Source organism: Bradysia coprophila, unplaced genomic scaffold, assembly GCF_014529535.1.
Source record: "Bradysia coprophila strain Holo2 unplaced genomic scaffold, BU_Bcop_v1 contig_24, whole genome shotgun sequence".
Taxonomy (NCBI): domain Eukaryota; kingdom Metazoa; phylum Arthropoda; class Insecta; order Diptera; family Sciaridae; genus Bradysia; species Bradysia coprophila.
In genome coordinates, this window is record NW_023503501.1 from 2,626,782 (window position 1) to 2,648,236 (window position 21,455).

Below are 21,455 nucleotides of genomic sequence, written 5' to 3' on the forward strand. Positions count from 1 at the left end.
GGCCCAGACAAGGAATAAGACAGTACAAAATAGAAGAACTAGAAAAATGGCTACAGAAACGAAGATAACATTGACGAAATTGAGTGGCAGCAACTATTTTAACTGGAGATGATGTTGATAGGAAAGGGTTTGTGGAAAGTGATCAAAGACGATAAACCGGACCCAGTTACTGCTGATTGGTATGAGAAAGACGAGAAGGCTCACTCACATATTGCATTGACCATAGGATCAAATTCAACACATAAGAACTTGTACAAGTGCAAAAGAAGCCTGGAAGAAACTCAAGGAGTTTCATGAGAAAGATACACCTACCAGCTGGGTTGCGATTTTAAGAAAATTGATGACGAAGAAACTGGAAGAAAATGGCGATGTCGTAGCACATGTGAACGAGATGAACGAACTCTTCCAGAAATTATTAGCACTTGGGGACGAGATCAAACCCGAATTCATCCTAAGTGCAACACTGATTGGCAATTCTGGAGTCTCGTAATGAAGAACTCACTTCGAGCTTGGTTTGTTCAAAAATAATCGATGAGTATGAACGACGAAAGGAGCGGAACGTGATAAAGGAAGCTTCAGCATACAAATTAAGTTCTTCAAGACATTCGAAAGATGATGTTTCCTGTTTCTTTTGTGACAAGAAGGGACTCTACAAACAAAATTGTGAGGAATATAAAGAGTGGATCGATAAGAAGCAGTCTCGAAGCGACAGAGTGAAACTGGTTTACGAAGATGATTCCGATGTGAGAATAGTATAATTGAAGGACATACGGTAACACCAATGGCTATGATTTATGGACCCCGAGTGATATTTGTGTAAATGAGGAAGGAATGATGAAAAAAGAAGAAGAAGAAGAATATGTGAAGATTTGAGGCAACAGGCAACAGAATTTGAGCAAGTTAAGATGAAGAATTCGAGACGCAAAAGAATTTGAACCGAACAGTGGTAACAGAATTTGAGCGACATAAGAGTGATTTCGTGATGAATTTTATGTAGTGAGATCTGGACTTTAGGTAAGGTCATTAAGGAGGAGGTCATTTTTCAAATTTATGAACTTGTGGAGGAGTGTCAGGAGTGTTGGAAGTAACTCAGCAATCTCATAAATTTGTATATAATCGAGTAACCAAGTTCTATTTTGTTGTGTTGGAACTTTTCATTCGTTGAGAATCAGCAGCTCAATAAAGATCATTATTTTGTAATTGTCTCTTATTTCCTGGTGATATTTGGACGTTCCAACACTTATAGCATTTCCTCTGCATCACAGGGTGTTTTTTTTTAAATTTTTATTCCTAAAATTCCTATAAAAAAAAAAACGAAATCAGATCTACGGAGTTAGAGGCACTGAGTCTTAAATTTTCACTTCAAAGGTCTGTTCAACGTAACAGTATTCATGTCTCAATGTAAATTAGCTTTAAACCCAACAAGATCCTGTTTGCCCCGTAAGCACATACAATTACCTTCGTAATGACACCTCACAAGACATTTTACTGCTTTATCGCTTACCCGCCAATAACCACATAAGTGCCGAGAAACCAATACCTATCTATCCTGGAAAATGCGTCCGATTTCGGTAGGCTGTTTTTCAAAAGAAACCCTACCTGCATTGTAAACCAATACACGAAAAGACGCAAAGACAAGCCTTAGATCTAAAATATTTACGCTGAACGATCAATTAAAATTGAATTAACACGAACACGAACCGTAAATGGATGGATTAACAAAACAAAAAAGTAAGCGAAAGATTTATCGTTTGAGGGATTACGAAAATTATAATTTTTTTTTTTATTGACATCGAAACTCCTTTTTGTTACGATGAATAATAAACGCGAGAGTAACCGGTTTAACTTATTGGGGATATGGTTGTTTCGTGTATGTCGAACGAACAACTTTAATATTTAATGTGTCAGCTCGACAAACCACACAAAAAATCCAAGAAACATTTTGATGCGTTAAGTACACAAAGCGATTTTTTTCCGATAATTTAATGATAACAAGAGGATGAAATGATTCTCAACACAATTAACAAAGAGCCTGAAAAGGAAACATATTATTAACCTTTTGCATGTGGATACCCGTACCATCGGTACATAATCGTATTATACTCATGTGCGACGTTGTTTTTCCCTCAGATTTAAAGATTTGCTTTATTTGAAATCATTGTTGGAGTGTCTGATGTATATTCCAGTCCAATACAACTGTTAAAACAAAAAAAATACTCTGAGTACCTTGGCGCAGAAAGTCATGCCAGCCAAGTCAATAAATTAAACAACCGGTTCTTATTTAGCAGAATTGAATTAGCCCATTAATTTTTAATGCTTCGGGTGTACTATACAATGAAAATTGTGGCCACTTAAATCATCAAAAAAATAAACTTTCTTTTATTTTCGTCAATCAATTTAAATTTAAAGCGAAAAAAAAAAATCTTTTCAAAAATACTTCCTGATGGATACGAGAGGGACGCTATTTTTTGTTATTATTTTAAAAGTTTTTTTTTTTTATTTGGTTTCATATTCAAGTGATGCTACGGTTTGTATTGTCAACAATTCCATACAAGCCAGAAAAGAATGTTATGTGATACTTGGGAATTAAATCCACTTACGAAATGTTTGAGCTTTTTTTTTCTTTTTTTAAGTAAACTTTTGATATTATAAAAATCGTAAATGTAACAATGAAATACAGAGCGTTTGACGATTGTTAACAACAACATATCATAGCAAATAAAGTAGCTTCAAGTACGCTTTTCATGTTGATTTCAACTTCACAATATCAATCGGTACAATAGAGAATGTAAAAGCTTCCGCATTTCTGCTGTTCAAAGCCATTGTTGAATAAAAGCCAATCATTGAATATGCAAATTATAGTAATTATAGTCGCGCACAATGATACTACTTATCTGGGCTAGCAAATCTCTAATTTCCGAATTTATATAATAAATTAATGGAACCTCTAATACGCCCCAATCAAATACATTTTTTTGGGGTTTTAGAAAATCGTTTTACTTTTACAAAAAAAGAAAATACAAAGGCCGGCACACACACACAATGATTGCCCCAAATGTTCATTCAACTTTTTTTTATCGAGTCATCTACACACCATTTAATCTCCTGATAATTGAATAAATTTGTATCTTGTGCTGTTAGCCATTAGTGCCATACAAAATAATTGCCTCTTTGACCGATCCCTAATGTCAAATCAATTAGTCATATAGAATTTACCTAATTCAAACTCTCCTTTTGCCAGCGTAATCTACCCCAACTATCTATCGCGCGAGTAATAATTTAATAATTACAGAACCGGTGAGCGTGCTGCGGTAATTATGGTCAGAATCATTAAAATTGCTTTTCACCCTTAATCAAGTAATTTTCAACTTAATGTATTTAGTATAAAGGGAAACACTCAACTCATAGCTGTTGCAAAGGAAAATGAATGAATTGAAAGTCTCCATTTTTTTTAGAAAAAGAAGAAAATGCTTTTTCTATAGCGTACCTACCTATGTGAGACAAATTATTCCCTTGACTGAAAGTCATGGGTCTTACAGATGATAAACACTCTAAAATGTTTGTCACCAAGTTCACAATGATTGAAAGTGGTAGCAAAAACCTTAAATTTATGAAAATGTTTGTCACACTTTGTTCATTCCTTGATGACACGATAACTTGAGTAATTCTGAACGAATGAGCTACATTGGACGAGTGATCTTAGAGACGTTCCCAAAAGAATTTGTGTCTCGTCACTTGATAACATGATAACTTGAGTAATCTAGGACTTATTCCGAAGAATTTTTTTTGTATGATATCTCGGTAGCGATGATAAAAAAAGGTTTCAACGAGTATGAATTTTACGACCAGAGCGAAGCGAGGGCCATAATTCACACGAGTTGCCTTATTCATTAACAAAAAGGACAAATTTTTTACTAAAAAAGTCTTAAAATGAAGAAAATTTCAACGAGTGAGAACTTTGAGGCCAAAGCGAAGCGAGGGTTGTAATTCATACGAGTTCAATTTTTATTCAAGACGTAAGCAAGGCGTCTTTTAGCAGACAATAGGACTTAAGCATCGCTTGTTAGAAAAAATACGAATAAGATCTGTTCAAAATTTGTTTTACTACTGAGAAATCAGTCAGTCAAGGGACCTGACCCACCCAAAAAGTTTTTTTTTACTAGGGGTTGTTATGTTTGCATACAAATATTTCAAAGGTTAAAATCTTTCTGTAAAAAGATTTTTGACCGAGATGCCATGCAACGGGAATATGATTTGGAATTTTCGTACGAGTCGTTTTCGTTAAATAAACCACAATTACTTTTATTTTTGTAGTTTAACTTCTTGAATAATTTATATTTTCAAATACAGTTCACATTGGTTTGTTTAAAATTCAGTTTGTTCTATAAAACGTTTTTTTTGTAGCAACCAAATAATTAGAGGGAAATTACATGTTATTTTATTTAAAGGCATAGCAACTTAATTAACACTTTACTTCGGCTTTACCGCTTATTTTTGTAATGAGGAAAACTAAGTAATTATTACAATCAATACTAAGTTATTTACATAAATCATTTTTTGGTTTTGTTTTTCGTTGATTATTCAGTAACAAAAACGATTTGAAATTGGCATCTATTTTCGTGGGCAGATTTTTAATTCTTTTGGCAGTAAATTTTAATTGTTTTAATTATATTTTCAAATTTTACCGCCGCCACATTAAATTTACTACCAAAATATGAAATATACTGTCAAAAGAATACAAATACTGCCAAAATGAAATAAAAGTACGGCGCAAATAATGTGTAGCTTCTGCAATTTAACATTAATTTGTATATCAGCACGACAATTATTTTCTACAGTTTGTTCGTTCTAAAAAAAACACATTTGACAGTTTTTTAAGCGTTTTAAAAGGTTTAAAAGTCATCAATGTTCCCAGCCAATTAAGTGTTTCCAGTCTATGATATTTTGACACAAATTGAATATGAGGAATTTTTTGAATTTCGACTGACCGAAATCGGTGCTATTTATTCCGGGACTTTTTTATGTATGCCTAGTGTCAGATATTTTTGATCTTCCATATCTGGCTGGTTATAATGGCCAAAAGCCGAAAAATAGGGTTTCGTAGTCCGGATTTCATTTCCGTAAGGTGATGAGGACACGGGCGTGCATGGGTTCGTTGGAAAGCTGACGTAAAAAACGATGTGAATCAGTCAAAAACTCTTAAAAAGGGAAATGTGATGAAATTGAATGAGAAAAATTTAACAAACAAAAAATGCATCGCGAAGTGGCAGATGTTTCACTTTCTCGTTATTCTTTCTGGACACTTTTCTCTATCTATTTTCAAATTTATCAGTAAAAAAATCTCTCAAAAATCAAAAGTTGTAGAACAGGCAGGACAGAACGCAAATCAAATTTCACACAGTCCCAGAATTCTGATTTAATTTAATTTATTTATTTAAGCTAACTGATGACAAATTCATTCATTCGTCAAAAATTGTACCTTCTACTTCCAGTCACAACTGAGCGGCCGTGTTAATTCTACAGGTGTGGGCGGTGTATGAGACAAACTTTTTTCTACATTCTTCTTCGTCTGACCTCAAGAACTGCAGAAAATTGCTCTGAAATACCAATATTTTGCACTATTTGCAGCGTTAAAATTTATTTGAAAATAATTTGTTGCTCAATAATTTATTGATACACCGCTCATTTCCTTATTAATTAGTCGTAACAAAACAACAGACTTTAATGTCAGTATACGAAACAAGCTGCAGAACCTCCAGACTGTACTGCAGGGTACACGGAAACTGCTTGATGTAAAAGGTGAACATTTTAACAAAAATCAAATCAAAGTGTTTCAAAGCTCGCGTACCTTTTGAGTAACGGGAAGACATTGTCATATTTTAATTTGAAATCCACTGCTGTGACGTCTGTGAAACCTATGCTAGTACAAACAAAAGTGCTTAAACGGAGGCCTCCACTTGTTTTTATGGGTGAAATAGTTACGAGGGTTGTAGTGGTAAATCCTTATAACTTTGTTTCTATGAGTGGACCAGTTGAAAAACAGCCAGAGCAAGTTCATGCTAAATTTCACTGACGAATACTATATTTAAACTTGTCAGATCCACATTCTCTGGAAACTTCAATCGTACTCCATATCATCGCAACTCTTGATGGACTGTATCTGACTAATTTTATGTGGTCGCGTTTCGCATGGTTCGTTTATATCACTATCCAATTTCCCTTTGTAAATTTCTGATGAGTTTATAGAATAAATGGCTCGCTAGTAACAGATACGGATAATTCGGCCTAATCCAATGTCTGGTCACTAGCCCCAATATGAATCATTTCAGCGAAGTTTTATACCTTGAACTCAATTCACATTATTTCTGGCTGTATTACATTACATCAGTGTATATAAAAGTTGTGTGTGACTTACTCCAGAGTTCAAACCAACGCTCTGATTATAACTACTCTCAAGGGCAATACAGATATTCATTAAACACCCGATAAAGTGCCCAGTGTGGTTATTACGTCACACAGTTGAAACAATTTTCCATGTTCACATGAATCCGATGGGAATGATCCCATTCGTAAATATAAATATGTTTCATTTCGCAAACATTGTCAGTAAGAAATCCAAGCAATATGGAATGTATATATCCATAGATACACCGACGAGAAAATGTATATATCGAAAAATTCATTGTGTACTCTTTCCAATGATACATTTCATTATCGCAAAAGGAGTATTACATTTTTCTATTCCTTTTCATCGGGTTGTATTTCGGAATATTCCGTTTGTCATATGGTGCTCCTCTCTCTATATATACCCAAAGACATAATACTTTCGAACGAAACCATCACATATTGAACAATATAACGATGTCAGTGACAAGAATAATAAAATAAACCGGAGGAAAGTGAAATACTCTGATAAATCTGTTTGTGACACGTAACATATTTTTATACAAAAAAAAAACTAAGTGTTTGCTCAGGCTTATACCGTACTGTGAGATTTATGTCGACAATTTTTGTATAATAATTGGGGAGCTTCTTAGCCATATAAACCATATAATATTCAGATTTAACAATTTTCCCATTCTCCATCACCGTAGATATATATAAATATGCTGATGATGATATGGTCGGATGTCACTTTGTTGAAAAGTTCCATCAAATTTAATTAGAAAGTCGCACTGCTCCCAGAGCACTGCTCAGTATGGATAATATATAAATACGATTATACTGAACGGTGTTACACTTCGAACACTCTGGACGAGTAGCAAAAACGGTTCAAATATAAAATGAGTTATTTGCGTCCGGTTAGCACAAATTACTTCCAAATGTACACTTATAACATCTCAATGTATTTCATTTATATATTAAATTCCTATCAATCCACCTTGATAAATGACCATTTGTACCATCCCAAAACCAACGCATTATATAGGTGCCACAAAACACGAAACCTAAATCATCAATTAACATAAAGCCATTTCGGTAAAGCACCATAAATTGCATACAAACGTCTCATCTACACAGCAATATATATACATACAACACAAGTTTTCGAAACATTTTTGGAATACATATGCATTAAATTATATTGACAGGACGTAAGATTGATGGGGCACTATAGCATAAAGTAATAGAACATTTCAGTTTTAAGTAAATGTGCTGAATAGCTTTAGGTGTTTCGAAAAGTATGATGTGGTGTAATATGACATGGATTTAATGCGATGAAAGTTTAAGTGCTTTATGTGTGTTAAACCATTCAATTTGAACATGCCAAATGCTCTTTTCTATACAATGTTGCCAACAAATTATATTATTACGGTGTTGTTCCCAAGTGACGCACAATGTTCCGAAATTTGTTTATCTTGCGTGCAAACGCATCGCTATTATAAAATGGGATATGGTCGATGTAAATGAACCTGCTTTATCTTGAGTTGACCGAAATTCGAGGGGGTGATCACTGTGGCATTTTTGGGACAGGCCAATGGAACTTTTGGAAATAAGAAATGGGATTTTTGGAATTTGGTGGAATTTTTTGAATTTCGAGTGGATTTTGTGGAAACATTGAAATTTGCGTTGACGATTACTTGGTTGACCTTGACTCCCCGCTATAATTTGATTTCTTAAGAGGGTACAAGGGTTTAGCTTCGGACAAGAACCAAAATTGCGCGAAAAATAGGGCATGTTTAGGAACATAATTCTCAGGATCCAAGAGATGGAATACAGCAAAACGGGGATTTACGGTTAATTTGAACCTTACTTAACAGAAATATGTTTTCGCATTTATAAAATTACTTGATTTTCACAATTATTTTTCACAATTAAAACACGTCTACAAGGCAAAATTCTTTTCCACTTTAGGTACATTTTTTCGGCAGTACATCGAGAATAATCACATAAGTTGCTATATCAAAACCGTTTATTATGTCACAAACCACGAAACTATGTTCTCCATTTTTTGAAATAAGTTTTTATTTTTAAGAAATTAACCAAAAACAATTTTGTTTCTATCACGGCGGCCATTTTGTTTTCACAACATTTCTATGATGGATGTCTTCGATGTTTGATTTTCTATTGTTATTGAAGACACAATATAGCTTTCGCGGCAGCTTTCGGAAAACTCAGGCTAATTTTCAAAAACAAAATGAACAATAGTCTGAAACGTAATTTTATCGACACGTGTGTCCTTCCCGTGCTCACATATGGAGCGGAAACCGAAACGTTACCGTTAACAAGTGCATCCGAAAATAAAGTAAGAGCCATGGAACGGAGTATGCTTCGAATTACGCTCAGAGATAGAATGACAAATCAATGGATCCGACAGCAAGCAAAAGTCGGTTATGTCATGGAAAGAATAGCATCTTTAAAGTGGAGCTGGGCAGGATATATTGCAAGAAGGACGAACGAACGTTGGACTAAAAAGATCATGAACTGGAGACCACCTAAAACCCGACCTAGAGGTAGACCACCTAAAACCCGACCTAGAGGAAGACCACCAGATCGATGGAATAATGGTATAAAGAGAATTGCAGGCACAAATCGGCAACAATTGTGGAGGCCTAAATCTAGCAGAGGACATAAACAAGCTGAAAGAGAAGAAGAAGATGGTTTTAGTGTATCACTTCTGAAACCACAGAATTGTTGGAATTTAATTCTTGGGACAGTGTTTTTGTCAGTGGTTACCCCTCACCGAAATTTGAACGTTTTGTTTGGGGTGAAATCTAATTAAGAGATAATGAAACATTTTGTATTGCAGGATTGTAACCCTATATCAAAGAAACTGGTTGAATACAATGCTCAACCGATCAGGTATAAAATAGTCCTTCGGTTTGATTACGAACCGTTAAGTAATTATATCGCGTATGGCTGATAACAACATACTTCTTGCTTACTCGTTCGGTCCCCTAAAGCGATATGTGGGATGGTGCATTTGGTCAAACGAAAATTAGAACGTTTAATTTCTCGTCAATGTATAACATTAACTGCATCAAGTACGTACACATTCAACACGGACACACTATATAGAGGAATTGTACCGAAAACAAGAGAGTAATGACCAAACGACTTTTAAGCTGATGCCTTACAAAATTAGATATTCCATTTCTTTCTATTCATGACGCTAGTTTACATGGATAAGTCGTCTTGCCTACAACAGGGGAATTAACGTTTCGACTAGTGAAGGGCAGAGCTGTTTATTTAATGCATTGACTGGTGCAATTGAATCATCGATTAGGGAATTGATGTTGATGAGTTTTTCAAGTGGCATTAGTCTGTTCGAGCAATTTCTTCAGTTGTTGGGTGATGGACTTCAAATTTTTTGGGTCGATTTTTTTTATTGTATCCTGTGTTCATTTCGCAGATTCTTTTGTGTGCAAGCGCACACTGAACGTAGTTAGACGAGATTCTCATAGATTGACCTTGTTGGTATGTTTTTATATATCCAAATAGACGTTACAACTTATGAAGTAAAAGATTTTGCATCAGTCCTGGTCCAAATTCTTCGATCAAGAAATATATTTTCCCATCACTGAAGTGATGAAAAATTCAATTCAAATGTATGTGGATCAACACACTCTCGCCTTTTTTTTTTAGAGCATACCGTAATTTCGGTAACGTACGTATTTCTGTGTGGATTCCTTTTTTTATTCGACACGGGCAGTTGGGTGAGTTATGTCGATGAATTTTCATTCATCAAGTTCACCTCGAAAAATTTCGAGTGTGGTTTTGAGTCAAAATAATATTTTGTGTGTGTTTGCGGCATTCGAGATTTTTTCTGGCTACTTTAACAAATACTTCTATACAAAAGCAAATGACCACTCAAAGTTCTTTTTAATTAGACTCGTTTGCAGAAAATCAATCTATTGAAAACTAAAAAAAAAAGTTTTCAAAAATCCATCATATAGACTGATGTACGTCATACCAAGCGCCAAGTGCACCGCACACTGTATGTTTTTATTTTCCCTATTTATTCGATGATGCGCGAAATTTCTCAAACATTAAATCATTAAATATTGTACCAAGTGTAATGCATCGATAAACTTCATGAAATATTAACCAGTGAGTTGAAGATGTAAAAGCGTACCAACAGAATGGATCGTCTATTTTGAAAATGAATTTTACCACTGGTATGACTATAATATACTAGTACATCCATACATGTAAGAGCATTATAATATACTTGCATTCATGAACTGTGGTATACTTTTCAATCTAGGTTCACTTTTACGACCTATGGGTATGGATTCTGATAAGTACAAATGCAAAGTATTTATGATGATTGATGAAGCTATAAGGTGTACTCCAGTCAGAGTAAAGCTCAAATATTTTCTCAAACACTCGAAATTTCCGTCTCGAAACGGAAATGGGTAGAAAAAATGATACTCCACCCTATACGTCGGTAAAGTTTGCATTCGAGTTAAATTTGCAGTTAACACAAAGGAAATAAAGCATAAATATTGTTCAAAGCGAGCATACATCCTGAAAATTACGAAAGTTCAATATATTCATTTCTGCACTCAAAGACTTCTATCCTAAACTATTGTAGGTACTCGGCGCTTAAAACAAATAATAATTCCATTTGAATAATTGATGTGTACACTGTGCAGACCAATATTTTAGTGTTGCATTGATTCTCTATGTGATAAATGGAACTAAAAGTTATAAAGATGGCAGAACAGACATTGAGGAAAATGTCTGTCAAGACATTGTGTTTGCACTAATTGTATGCGGTTGAGATGACGGAAACACACAGTTGAATGTGAGCATTGAAAAGCTCAACTGTTCCACATTTTTGGACTAAAGAACGAAAGACTATCATCCATTATATGAGATAGCGTATATGCTTTGCCAGGGCAGTAGCTAGGCTATATTTTCAGGGTGAGCTGAGCTCCTATGAATTTCTTTGAGTAAACTTGAAATAGCCTGAAAGATTTGAATCTTTGAGAACAATCCATTAAGAGTGCCGTTGTGTCGTCAAAACTCAATAGATACTTCTCAGCAAGAAATGGAAATCCTGAAGACTTACGAATGCTCCAGAGATATAAATCCTCGATGGCTTCAATAAAGCATGGACAATCTAACTCTCGAAAGTTTCCTCTACTTAATTACAGAATTTTAAAAAAATGAAACTTTCTCAGCAAGTCTATGACTGTAGGATGTTTTTGGTCATCATCGTGAAAGCATCTATAAAGTTTGTGGTAAGAATTACAGTAAGAGGCAGTGAAATTTCAGCATAAATTTTACCTGATCAACACATAAAATCAAAACTGTGTATACGGCAGGGACGCCGACTTGTGTTTGGGAGTAGTGGTGCTCATACAACAAGCGAATCTGGGAGTAGTGGTCCTCTTTCAAGTAAAACTGGAAATATGTAGTGGTGCTCATCATTCGAGTAGTGGTGCCTGAGCCTCGATTGTCCTTAGAAGTCGGCGCCCCTGGTATACGGCTGAAGGAAATTCACTCACACACGCATGTGGCAGTAGTAAAACCGTATAAACATTTAAGATTGTATGTGTACATCAGCTGAAAAACAGCTGAAGCAAATTCATGCTGAAATTTCACTGCCTCTCACTGTGACTCATTGGATAACTTGACATGTTTCGTTGTCGAAAGAAGTGACTTTCTTATACACATGTTCTTGCTACAGGGCAATTACTTGGTGATGTGATGTGGGGAACGGAAGGACAGAAGCAACGAAAACAAGAGAAAAAGTTTTTGTTTATGAGGATCCCCGAAAAGATTTTTGAAGATAAGAAAGACGTACGACACCGGAAAAACTCTCAAAATCACCAATTCCCAAATTACATGGATTTGTGCTACAGTATTCGTAGCTGCATTTGTAAACAGGTGAACTTCCAGGCTAGAAATTTAAAAACAAAAAAACAATATTAGAAGACGATGTTAGGGTCGTTAAAGTCTGAAAACGAAGGGTATATCAAAAACTTCTCCTACTGTTTTGCACATGTAAAAAATCCCACTTTCGTATTTAAGTTGTTCTGCTTGGTTACTCTGATTTCTCTCCTTCGGCTGGTTCCACAAAGCTCACACTTTTAAAAACAAATATTTACAAATAGTGACTATTACCAAAATGTTAGGATTGCTCAGATTGGCTCCTTAAAAGAATATTGGTTTTTGAACGAACGTGTTGCTAAAAAGTTTAGCGTTTGGTGATATAGAAGAAACGAAGTTAAATTTAAACTGCACGGAACTGTAGGCGAACATTTTGAAAAAGATGTCCATTTTTTAGGGGAAATATAAGGCTTATAAGCCTTAAGCTAAAAATGATTAATTAGCCTGAAATTTTCGCAGGTTGAGCTCCAGAGTTTTCAGGGCTCGGCTCACCTTCGCTCCCATGTAGCTACAGTCCTGGATGCTTTGAAAACATATATCATGGCGTTCCTAAAGGTTATTTCACTGAACTTTACGAATATTTCATTTCCACTCAGTACGAACACCCGAACTCTTCACTTTACTTTCAGCTCTATATCTCCCGTTTTTATACATATTTTGATATTTGTCTTGTTTCGTTTTCTGGAAAGTTTTATGGTTTCGAAGACAGGAATATGACGTTTTATAACTTTACTTACATTATTTCTTAGTACTTTGTGTAATTTTAATATGCACATAACCCCGGATCCTTATATATGTAACACACATCGGTATGTATATGTGCATTGCTTATACATTTATAAAATAAGATTTTGCTGAGTGCAGTGCACGTACAAGATATATGACCACATTGGGTATTGTTTGAGTGAAATTTAAATAAAGTTATTTGCAGTTCAAAACTTATCATATGTGCATGCATATCACTCTTGGATTATTTATACAGCAACAACTGAAAACTGAACCAGAAAACTTTGTACTTTCGGTGTAACTTGGCAATAATCACAAATTTCAACTCATTAGTTTGGATAGAAATGCGGTTTTGTCTAATTTAAATACATAAGGGCAAAAGCATAATGTGTATCCGTATGGTATGAAATGCATTTAGTTTTATTCACAATTTATTGGTCTATAGAAGGTATACGTGATTCCGTCTTGTTGCTACCATTTTCCATACTGTTTTGTTTATGAATATTTTCTCTGACTTAACGGTAACGATGTGGTCCTCGGAGATGGCTTTAAGTAGGTATGAACTTATATAGTCGGTTACTGCTTTGGGCCGTGCACATAAGTTGTCACAAACTTGTTAGGAATGTCTTTCCATAGCTGCATTGATAACAGTAATCAAAAGATTTGGTAATAGCAGGGTTGATGCAGTATGCCATTGACTGTTTTGAGTGTGAAATAAACTTTGAAACTACTTCAACGAATGATTTCAGTTTCCACAGAATTTAATAATTATTTTAATACGATGAATGTCCGTTCCCATTTATATTTCGAAATGAATTGATGACAAATTCCAGTAATTCAATGGAATTAGTACTAACGAAGCTGATTGCTTTCACATTTCGTATCACAGTTACCGAGTTTAAAATTTTTGTAATATAATTGTTTGGTACGAAGACAAGAGAGAGAGAGAGAGAGAGAGAGCAATTCAAGGAAACAAAGTCTTAACTGTCGAACAATGTCGATTCAGATTCGAAGTAGAATGTACACACAAATTATTAATTAAAATCGTTCGTGTTTAATAAGGTTTAATGGGCTGGTCTTCAAACCATAGTGATTCTATCTAGTCGATTGTTTTGAAGTCGTTCAGTTGTTTAATTCAACGTTAAATACAAAAAAAAACGTCCGTAATCTCTATTCCCACAATAACTCCAGTCACTCAAGATTCTTGTCCTAACGGACGAAGAATTAAATTCGTGAGGCTGAGTTCGTAGATGACAGTGAGAACAGTGATATGGGAGTAATTCTAAATACAGACGTTTTTCCTTGTTACCTCTCGTTTACTAGGACAATTCTTACCTGTCTTTCTAAATTTTCGCTTGAGTCGACGAAGGATTAATTGCTTGAGGCTGAGTTCGTAGATCGCTCACATTGGAGTAGCGACACGGGAAGGATTTCTTACTTGTTACCTCTCTTCGACGGTACAGCTGATTCATGATGACCGTTGTATAATCACCTGCTATCGATGCACAGCAGAATTTTGTTTCATTTCGTGCGTTCTTTGCCTTTGTTTCGGTGGGTAAAAGGTGTCTGGAGAGGGATTACGGCATCAAACCTTTTTTTTTCAATTGTATCTCAATTATACCTGATAGAATACGGTTTGCCATTTATCAAAAGATGTCGCTGCAACAAACCTGGTGTTAACAGAAAAATAATTAATTTTTTACTCGACGGATTTTAGTCAAATAACCCCAGGACCTCAGGACTCCGGAACGTAATAAGTTTTTCAATTGGCTAGGCCATAAGGGTTTAAAAAACGTTTGATATCGTTTCATTATGTCCTTTTTCCTAACTTCGTCGAAGAATGTCTTAGAATGTGTTCCCGTACTCTGACAATTACAAAAACTTTAATTTTTAATGTTTCAAAGCTAATTTGCGTACTGATGCCACGTTCCAATGCTAGTAGATACAAGTCAGAGTTTCGTTACATTTCTAAATTTTAATGCTGCAAATAGCTAAGAAACTTTTAAAATTAAAGTTTTTGTAGTACATTCTAAGCTAAAAAAAATTGTTGACATGAAAAGACCATACCCACGAGAGTATGAAATATGTATAGCGAATAGTCCGGAATCGAGAGAATTTCTGGTTCTTGGTGCAGAGTTCTTGTTTATGATTAAATGAATCTATTTTTAAAATCATAATGGTCGACTGCAAATGTAAAATGGTTGAATCAATGGTCGTTATTGTTACCATGCACAATTAGTAAATTGCTCGGATGGTTTTCATCCGGTACAATATCGTTGCATATTTAGCTTTTATGTTTGTGTTCAATGGGGGGGGGGAATGTTTTTCTTTTGCTGCTTTCCGCTTCCTTTTTTCAGCCATTAATGTTCCTCATGTCTGTGTTTGGAATTTTTTGGTAAATAGAAATGAAAAACGTTTTGATTTATTTTTTTTTATTTTTTTATTTTTTGTACACTGTGTATTCAGAATCGTTTATCCAAAAATTTAGAATACTCCTATTTCATAAATTGTTGATTATTTATTTATTTTTTGTTTTACTTATTTTCTTCCATTTTGTAACATATACAAAAATAATAAAATATTGGGGGATGTTTTACGTTGATATCACAGCCTAAAATTTAATCAATAAGAATAAAAATAGAACGAAAAGAAAATTCAATTTTAAATTGCTAATGAAAACGATGTGTAATAATTGCTACTAAAGAATAAAATGCAAAGAAAAAGTAAACAATTTTCTTAAAAAATAATTTAATTATTTTTTGAAAATAATTTTTTATTTATCTTTATTAAGCTATTCGGATTGTAAATTGAAGATGATGTGGGCATAATTCTTAATTTTCTAATACAAATTTAATTGCCATCTACAATGTTCGCTTATCAAATTTTTCGCAAACCATTTTTAACTAACATTCCGCAATGGTATTGATAACATAAATAATTCTTACAGTCAAAGAAAAGTGATTTACGTTCTCTGATGTGGGATTGGTTAGTGGTTCGTATTCGTAATCCCACAAAAATATTTTTTAACCAAATGAAGTACCAGATGTCTACGTTTCGCAATTTTTTCCAAATCAATCAGCATCTAGGTGTTCATTTGCTGAATGAAACATGTGGATAACAAAAAATAGAATACCACAACCGCAACGACATCCAAAAATTCAGTTCAAGAATTCACTTTTCTGCGAGTGTAAATAGCAAAGTAACAAAACATGTTGCCTTAATATCCTTGGGATCATCAGAAAACTTATTTTTACGATAGCATAAAATTGATACTCAATTATCCTTTTTTTATTTTAATATTTTGTTAATCTTTTAGTATAATGTACAGCGTTCCCGGATAGACATTTGATACCATTTATTTTACCAATTTTATTTTTTTTTTCTTATATTGAGAGTGGATCCAAAATTTCCAAGTCAACGACAATAATTTTTGAGAATGAACAATTGTGCCGACCAATAAGAAATGAACAAGGTTCCTCTCTCACTTTTCTCTGATCTCTCGATGATATTTCATATGTGACGTTTTCATTTCTCAACGGCTTGTTCTAAGTGTGCTAAAATTTTATTTGTCATTTCAAAACAAACAGTCATTTTATCGTTTTACCTGGCGCAACACGTTGTTTACTATCGGCAGCAATATGGATAAAGAAAATCAATCGAAATTCTATTTCATCGGACATTTTTTAAATCGAGAATTTGTTGGGCAGAAATCGTTGAACGAGGATAACGAGAAAATTATCGCTGGTGAAACTTTGGATGAAATTGTCGGCGAATTATGGATAACGGCGGTGCAGTTCATCAAGCGTGAGGTTATGATCGCTGGTGACAATTTCGTTTGGGCAGAATCTGAAAATCCAACGCAGGATGAAATTGATAAGTTCGTAACGCTTCAAGATCTGGGATCGAGAAAAGTAATGACAATGAGTCAAGTCAACGTGGACTGCTTACGAAAATTGAGAGGAAAAAACGTCAACGTCTTCGTGTACACTTATGGAAAGAAAATTTGCAACAAAACCATTCATACCAAATTCTCGGCCCAATTACTGGTCCCAGAGAAGCGTGATAGAGCCAACGCTGATAACACTGTGTCGTTGATGGAAATGGTCGGCCAGCTGAAGGCGATACACAGCGTCCACTATGCAGCACACCATTCCAGTTGGGTAATGTGGGCAAATTTCATCCAATCTGCCCCATTGAACGAGTCACGAGAACGATTGCTAAATGAGTGTCCCCCAGCACATTTAATACCACTTTTTCGCTCAGTGGCATTTTCTGACAACGAAAAAATGCAAAGTGCCCGGAATGGGCTTCAAGTCACTGACAACATGATCGATTCATTCAAGCATCAACTGCAGCTGCTAACGAAGGACTTTGAAACCATGCGTCAGTCAATCGCTCGTTGTATCGAGATGATGGGATGGCGATTGAAAAATTTGGAAGATGTCATCACGTCGAATCAGAGATTGGTTACTGCAATGGCAAATTCTCTGCAACCTGAAGAAAATGAAACGAGTCAGCAACAAGAAAACCTTATCATGGACTGTGAGGATGTAGATCACGTGATCTGAACTACAAAATAACTAGATTGCACATCGACCCACGTAATGAAACACTAATGCTTTGTTGCAGCTGGTCTGCCAACATTTGATTTATTGAATAAACCCACCGAATTACAGCATAAACTCTGGAGTTTCTTTGAATCCAAATTGGGTCAGTTCTTGCTCTTGTGCAACAGTAGGATCAAATTGTCCGCTTGCCACGTAACCGCAGGATTTGAAGATGGCTGTACAGTCAAAATTACGCATTCTCGTGAGTTCCATGTTTACTTGAAATTCCATATTTTCAGTGGATTTGGCGAATGTTTTCTTTAAATGCTTCTTCACGATTCCGAACACAATTTCAATTGGATTGTAAAACGGTGTGTACGGTGGCAGGAATACCGGGATAATACCAATTGACCGCAGATAGCGAATTATTGCTGGGTGACAATGTATTTTAGCGCCATCAAGGATCCAGACGCTGTGTTGCCCAGGATAAACCTGACAAATGCCACCCAAAGCAAAATCCTTACAACTGTCGAAAAACTTTTTCCTCGAAAATGTTCCTTCCGTTTGGTACGTTTCCAGGATGCCAGCCTGCCCCAAAAAACACAATAAAGACATTCTTGGCTTGCGGTTAAATTCACCTCGAAAAATAAGTTTTTTCCCAACAATCCCGTAGCCTTTCTCTCGAATCAAACCGTGATTATCGACAGAAATCTCGTCAAGAAATACCAAATTTGTGTAGTGCCAATCGATCGCGTTCAACTCGTGGAAAAATTTTTCGATTTCTTTTTCCTTGATCTGGATCGCCCGAATCTCTAACGTTTTCCACGAGAAATTGTTCTGATGTAAAATCTTACAAATGTAAGATGCGGATATCGTTATGCCAAAATGTCTCTCGAATTTGAACTTAGCTTCTTCCAAATATAAAATTGGACATTCGCGGTAAAGATTCAAAATCCATTCCCGTTTATCTTGATCAATTTTCTTTGGCACCCGATTTGTCGTTTTTCTGCCCAATTCTCCAGACTTTTCATATCGTGTAATCCAGTTGGTTATGGTTTTGGGATCCTTGCGATAGATTTTAGCGATTTTCGATTTGTTGAATCCAAGAAAATAGTACGCATATAGGCCATGGTACTTGAGATCGTCACTCGCGTGTTTCTTAGTTTTTTGTAAAATTAATGCCATTACAATCGTAGGATTACAGCAAGAACGATACTTTTTTTCAAATATTTGATCAACGTTAGATTGATATGCTAGTCACAAGACATGTACTAAATTGATAGAAGAAAAAGTTGGGTAACTACGTTGATAAAATGAGTGCCTTATTTGGTGAGGAGGTAATGTCATTCAGACTCGCGACCTAGCACATTAGTTCATTTGATTGGGTTATATTTTACATTACCTTCCCACATACATTGGAAAAAATCACAAATCTGAAGGCAGAGTTGGCATGCACTTAAAATAAGAAGTAACAATCGAATATTTTACTTTTTACTGTGGTGGGCACGAAAACGGCTATATTTATCTCTAAACGATATGAAATAGTTATTTGTGTACTTGGTTTGGACGATGCTACAAGCGAAAATAGCTTAAAAACATCGTCCAAGGTCCAAACCAAGTACTCAAAAAAGTTCTCACGCAGAGGGAAAAATCGAGAGAAAATTTCCAAAAATTACCTCGATTTTGGCCCCAAGGCATGAAAAAGTATATTCGACACCATAGTTATGACAAATTCTATACACGATGGACAAAATTTATTCACAGCAGAACTCAACCGACATCGAAACATAATTTTATTTAATTGATCGAATTCCTAGATTCATACCTAGATCGACTGTTACGTGCAAGCATAATGAATATGTTTCATCTACTGCTTTACTTGTTAACGAGGAAATATGGATAAAAAGGAGAGTAAATGTTTTATCAGCATTTTATTTTTTATACATTTACAAGGTTGTTATCATTGATTTTATATTGCTACAGATAGTAAACAACGTGTTGTGCTATGTACAATAGCATTCTTTACAAGATAGAAATCATTGATTGCTGCAGATAGTAAACATAGTATTATTGGGCCGTACAAGCTCAACTCTCAAAACGAAGTCATCTTAGTGTTCTATTGTTCCCATTGAAAGTGTCGACATCTTCATCTACATACCTATTAATTTTTAGCAATGCAAGGGGCAGCTTAGTACACTTAGAACTAAATGTTTGCTGTCACTACGTAAATGCATTAGAGCTTGAAAAATTATTATCAGTTTGTTTTCTGTTGATTTCTTTTAAATTTTCGTTTGTTGGTAATTTTTAATCCAATAGGTCTTAATCATCGGGACCAAAAAAAGTGATAATATAAATGTGCAATCTGAAAATACCATGTAGCAGTTTTTGTAAACAAAAACCAACGAATGAGAGAATAAATTCTTGTTTCTGATTGGTCGGTGCAATCGTGATACTCAATAATATAATCGCAGCATAACAGGAATTTTTTGGTCAACTCTCAATACGCTTCTCTGCTAATTTTTGCATCTCTACTCATTCTATTGTTATTATTGTTATGCTGATTGCTTTGCAGTCAGCAATTAACACCAGCAGCAAAATAATGAAATATTGTATGTACATCAACCAATCCTATCGTTAACAAGTCAGGGCCTATTTTTGCCACTCTTTTCTTTCTGTCTTCAAATTGTTCGAAATTCTTGAAAAAACTGTTAAAAACTTTGAAAATTTTTTGTAAATTCTCCAAACTTTTGAAAATTCTCTAAATTTTTGTAAATTCTCCAAACTTTTGAAAATTCTCCAAACTTTTGAAAATTCTCTAAATTTTTGTAAATTATCCAAACTTTTGAAAATTCTCCAAATTTTTGAAAATTATCCAAACTTTTGAAAATTCTCCAAATTTTTGGGAATTCTCGAAGATTAATATACAGTCAGAAGCAATGAAGTTTCAGCATGAATTTACTTCAGCTGTTTATCATACAATCAAAGCTGTTTATACGGTTGAAGCTGTTACAATGTGTTCCAGTGGTAACACCGTATAAAGACATAAAAACAGTTTTGATTGTTTGTGTTGAAATTTCACTGGTCTCGAACTTCTTGAGAAAAGTTCTTGAAAATTGGCCCTGTAATTAAGATGTTTAATTCTCTACCAAACAGCGACCGTCGATTAAGAATTGTTATCATTCATTATGATTTCTGGTACATATTAACCGAACATCCATGTAAAAGTTTAACGGGACTTTTCACACAATGTTTGAATTAGTGTTCCACTAAGTGGGTTGACAGGTGCTCGAAATTTTTAAATTTCATTCTACTATCACTGGAAACTTAAAAGTATTAAGCTGGAAAATGAAAATCGCTACTGAAACTGTATCCATTGTTGTCGTTATCCATTTACGAACATTCAAATTTTTATCACATCGAACATCAATTTTATCAATTTCATGTTTTAAAAATGCGAAATATTTTCTCAAGCAATTTGCAATTTACTTAAATTTCGATTTTACTGTTTTTTTTTTCTTCCTTTTTTTTATTCGTTTGTGGTGTATAAATTGAACTTTATTTATATTTCAGACATTTTAATATTTAAGTTTTGGTGGTGGTAAATTTTCTACCCATTTAATTTCGGTGCACTTGAAAGTCTCAAATTAATGACAAATTGTTGTACGAAATTCACCAACTTTCTGCGGGTGCATTGATAATTTAAACGATGTAATACAATGTTGAGTGTGTATGTTAAACGTAATTTTCATGTATATTCTTAAAATCTACATAATTTTGTAAGCTCCATGTCTATATAAATATAATATAAATATAGAGAGTCAATATAGGCAGTCTGAAATT

At 34.6% G+C, this 21,455-nt stretch overlaps 2 protein-coding genes across 2 annotated transcripts in view; both read right to left on the reverse strand.

Annotated features, from left to right (window-relative positions):
* Positions 1-15,851: 15,851 nt before the first annotated feature.
* LOC119077834 lies at positions 15,852-20,368 on the reverse strand. Its single transcript, XM_037185151.1, has 2 exons — positions 16,673-20,368; positions 15,852-16,622 (listed from the first exon to the last, which is right to left on the reverse strand). The coding sequence occupies exon 1, from the start codon at positions 18,798-18,800 to the stop codon at positions 17,739-17,741; it is 1,062 nt and encodes a 353-aa protein (XP_037041046.1). The 5' UTR covers positions 18,801-20,368; the 3' UTR covers positions 15,852-16,622; positions 16,673-17,738.
* Positions 20,369-21,141: 773 nt separating this feature from the next.
* The window catches only part of LOC119077833, a 49,790-nt gene continuing 49,476 nt past the window's right edge, over positions 21,142-21,455 (reverse strand). Inside the window, exon 4 of the mRNA XM_037185148.1 lies at positions 21,142-21,447. The gene's annotated coding sequence lies outside the window, so the exon portion shown is untranslated. The remainder of the gene's footprint in view (positions 21,448-21,455) is intronic.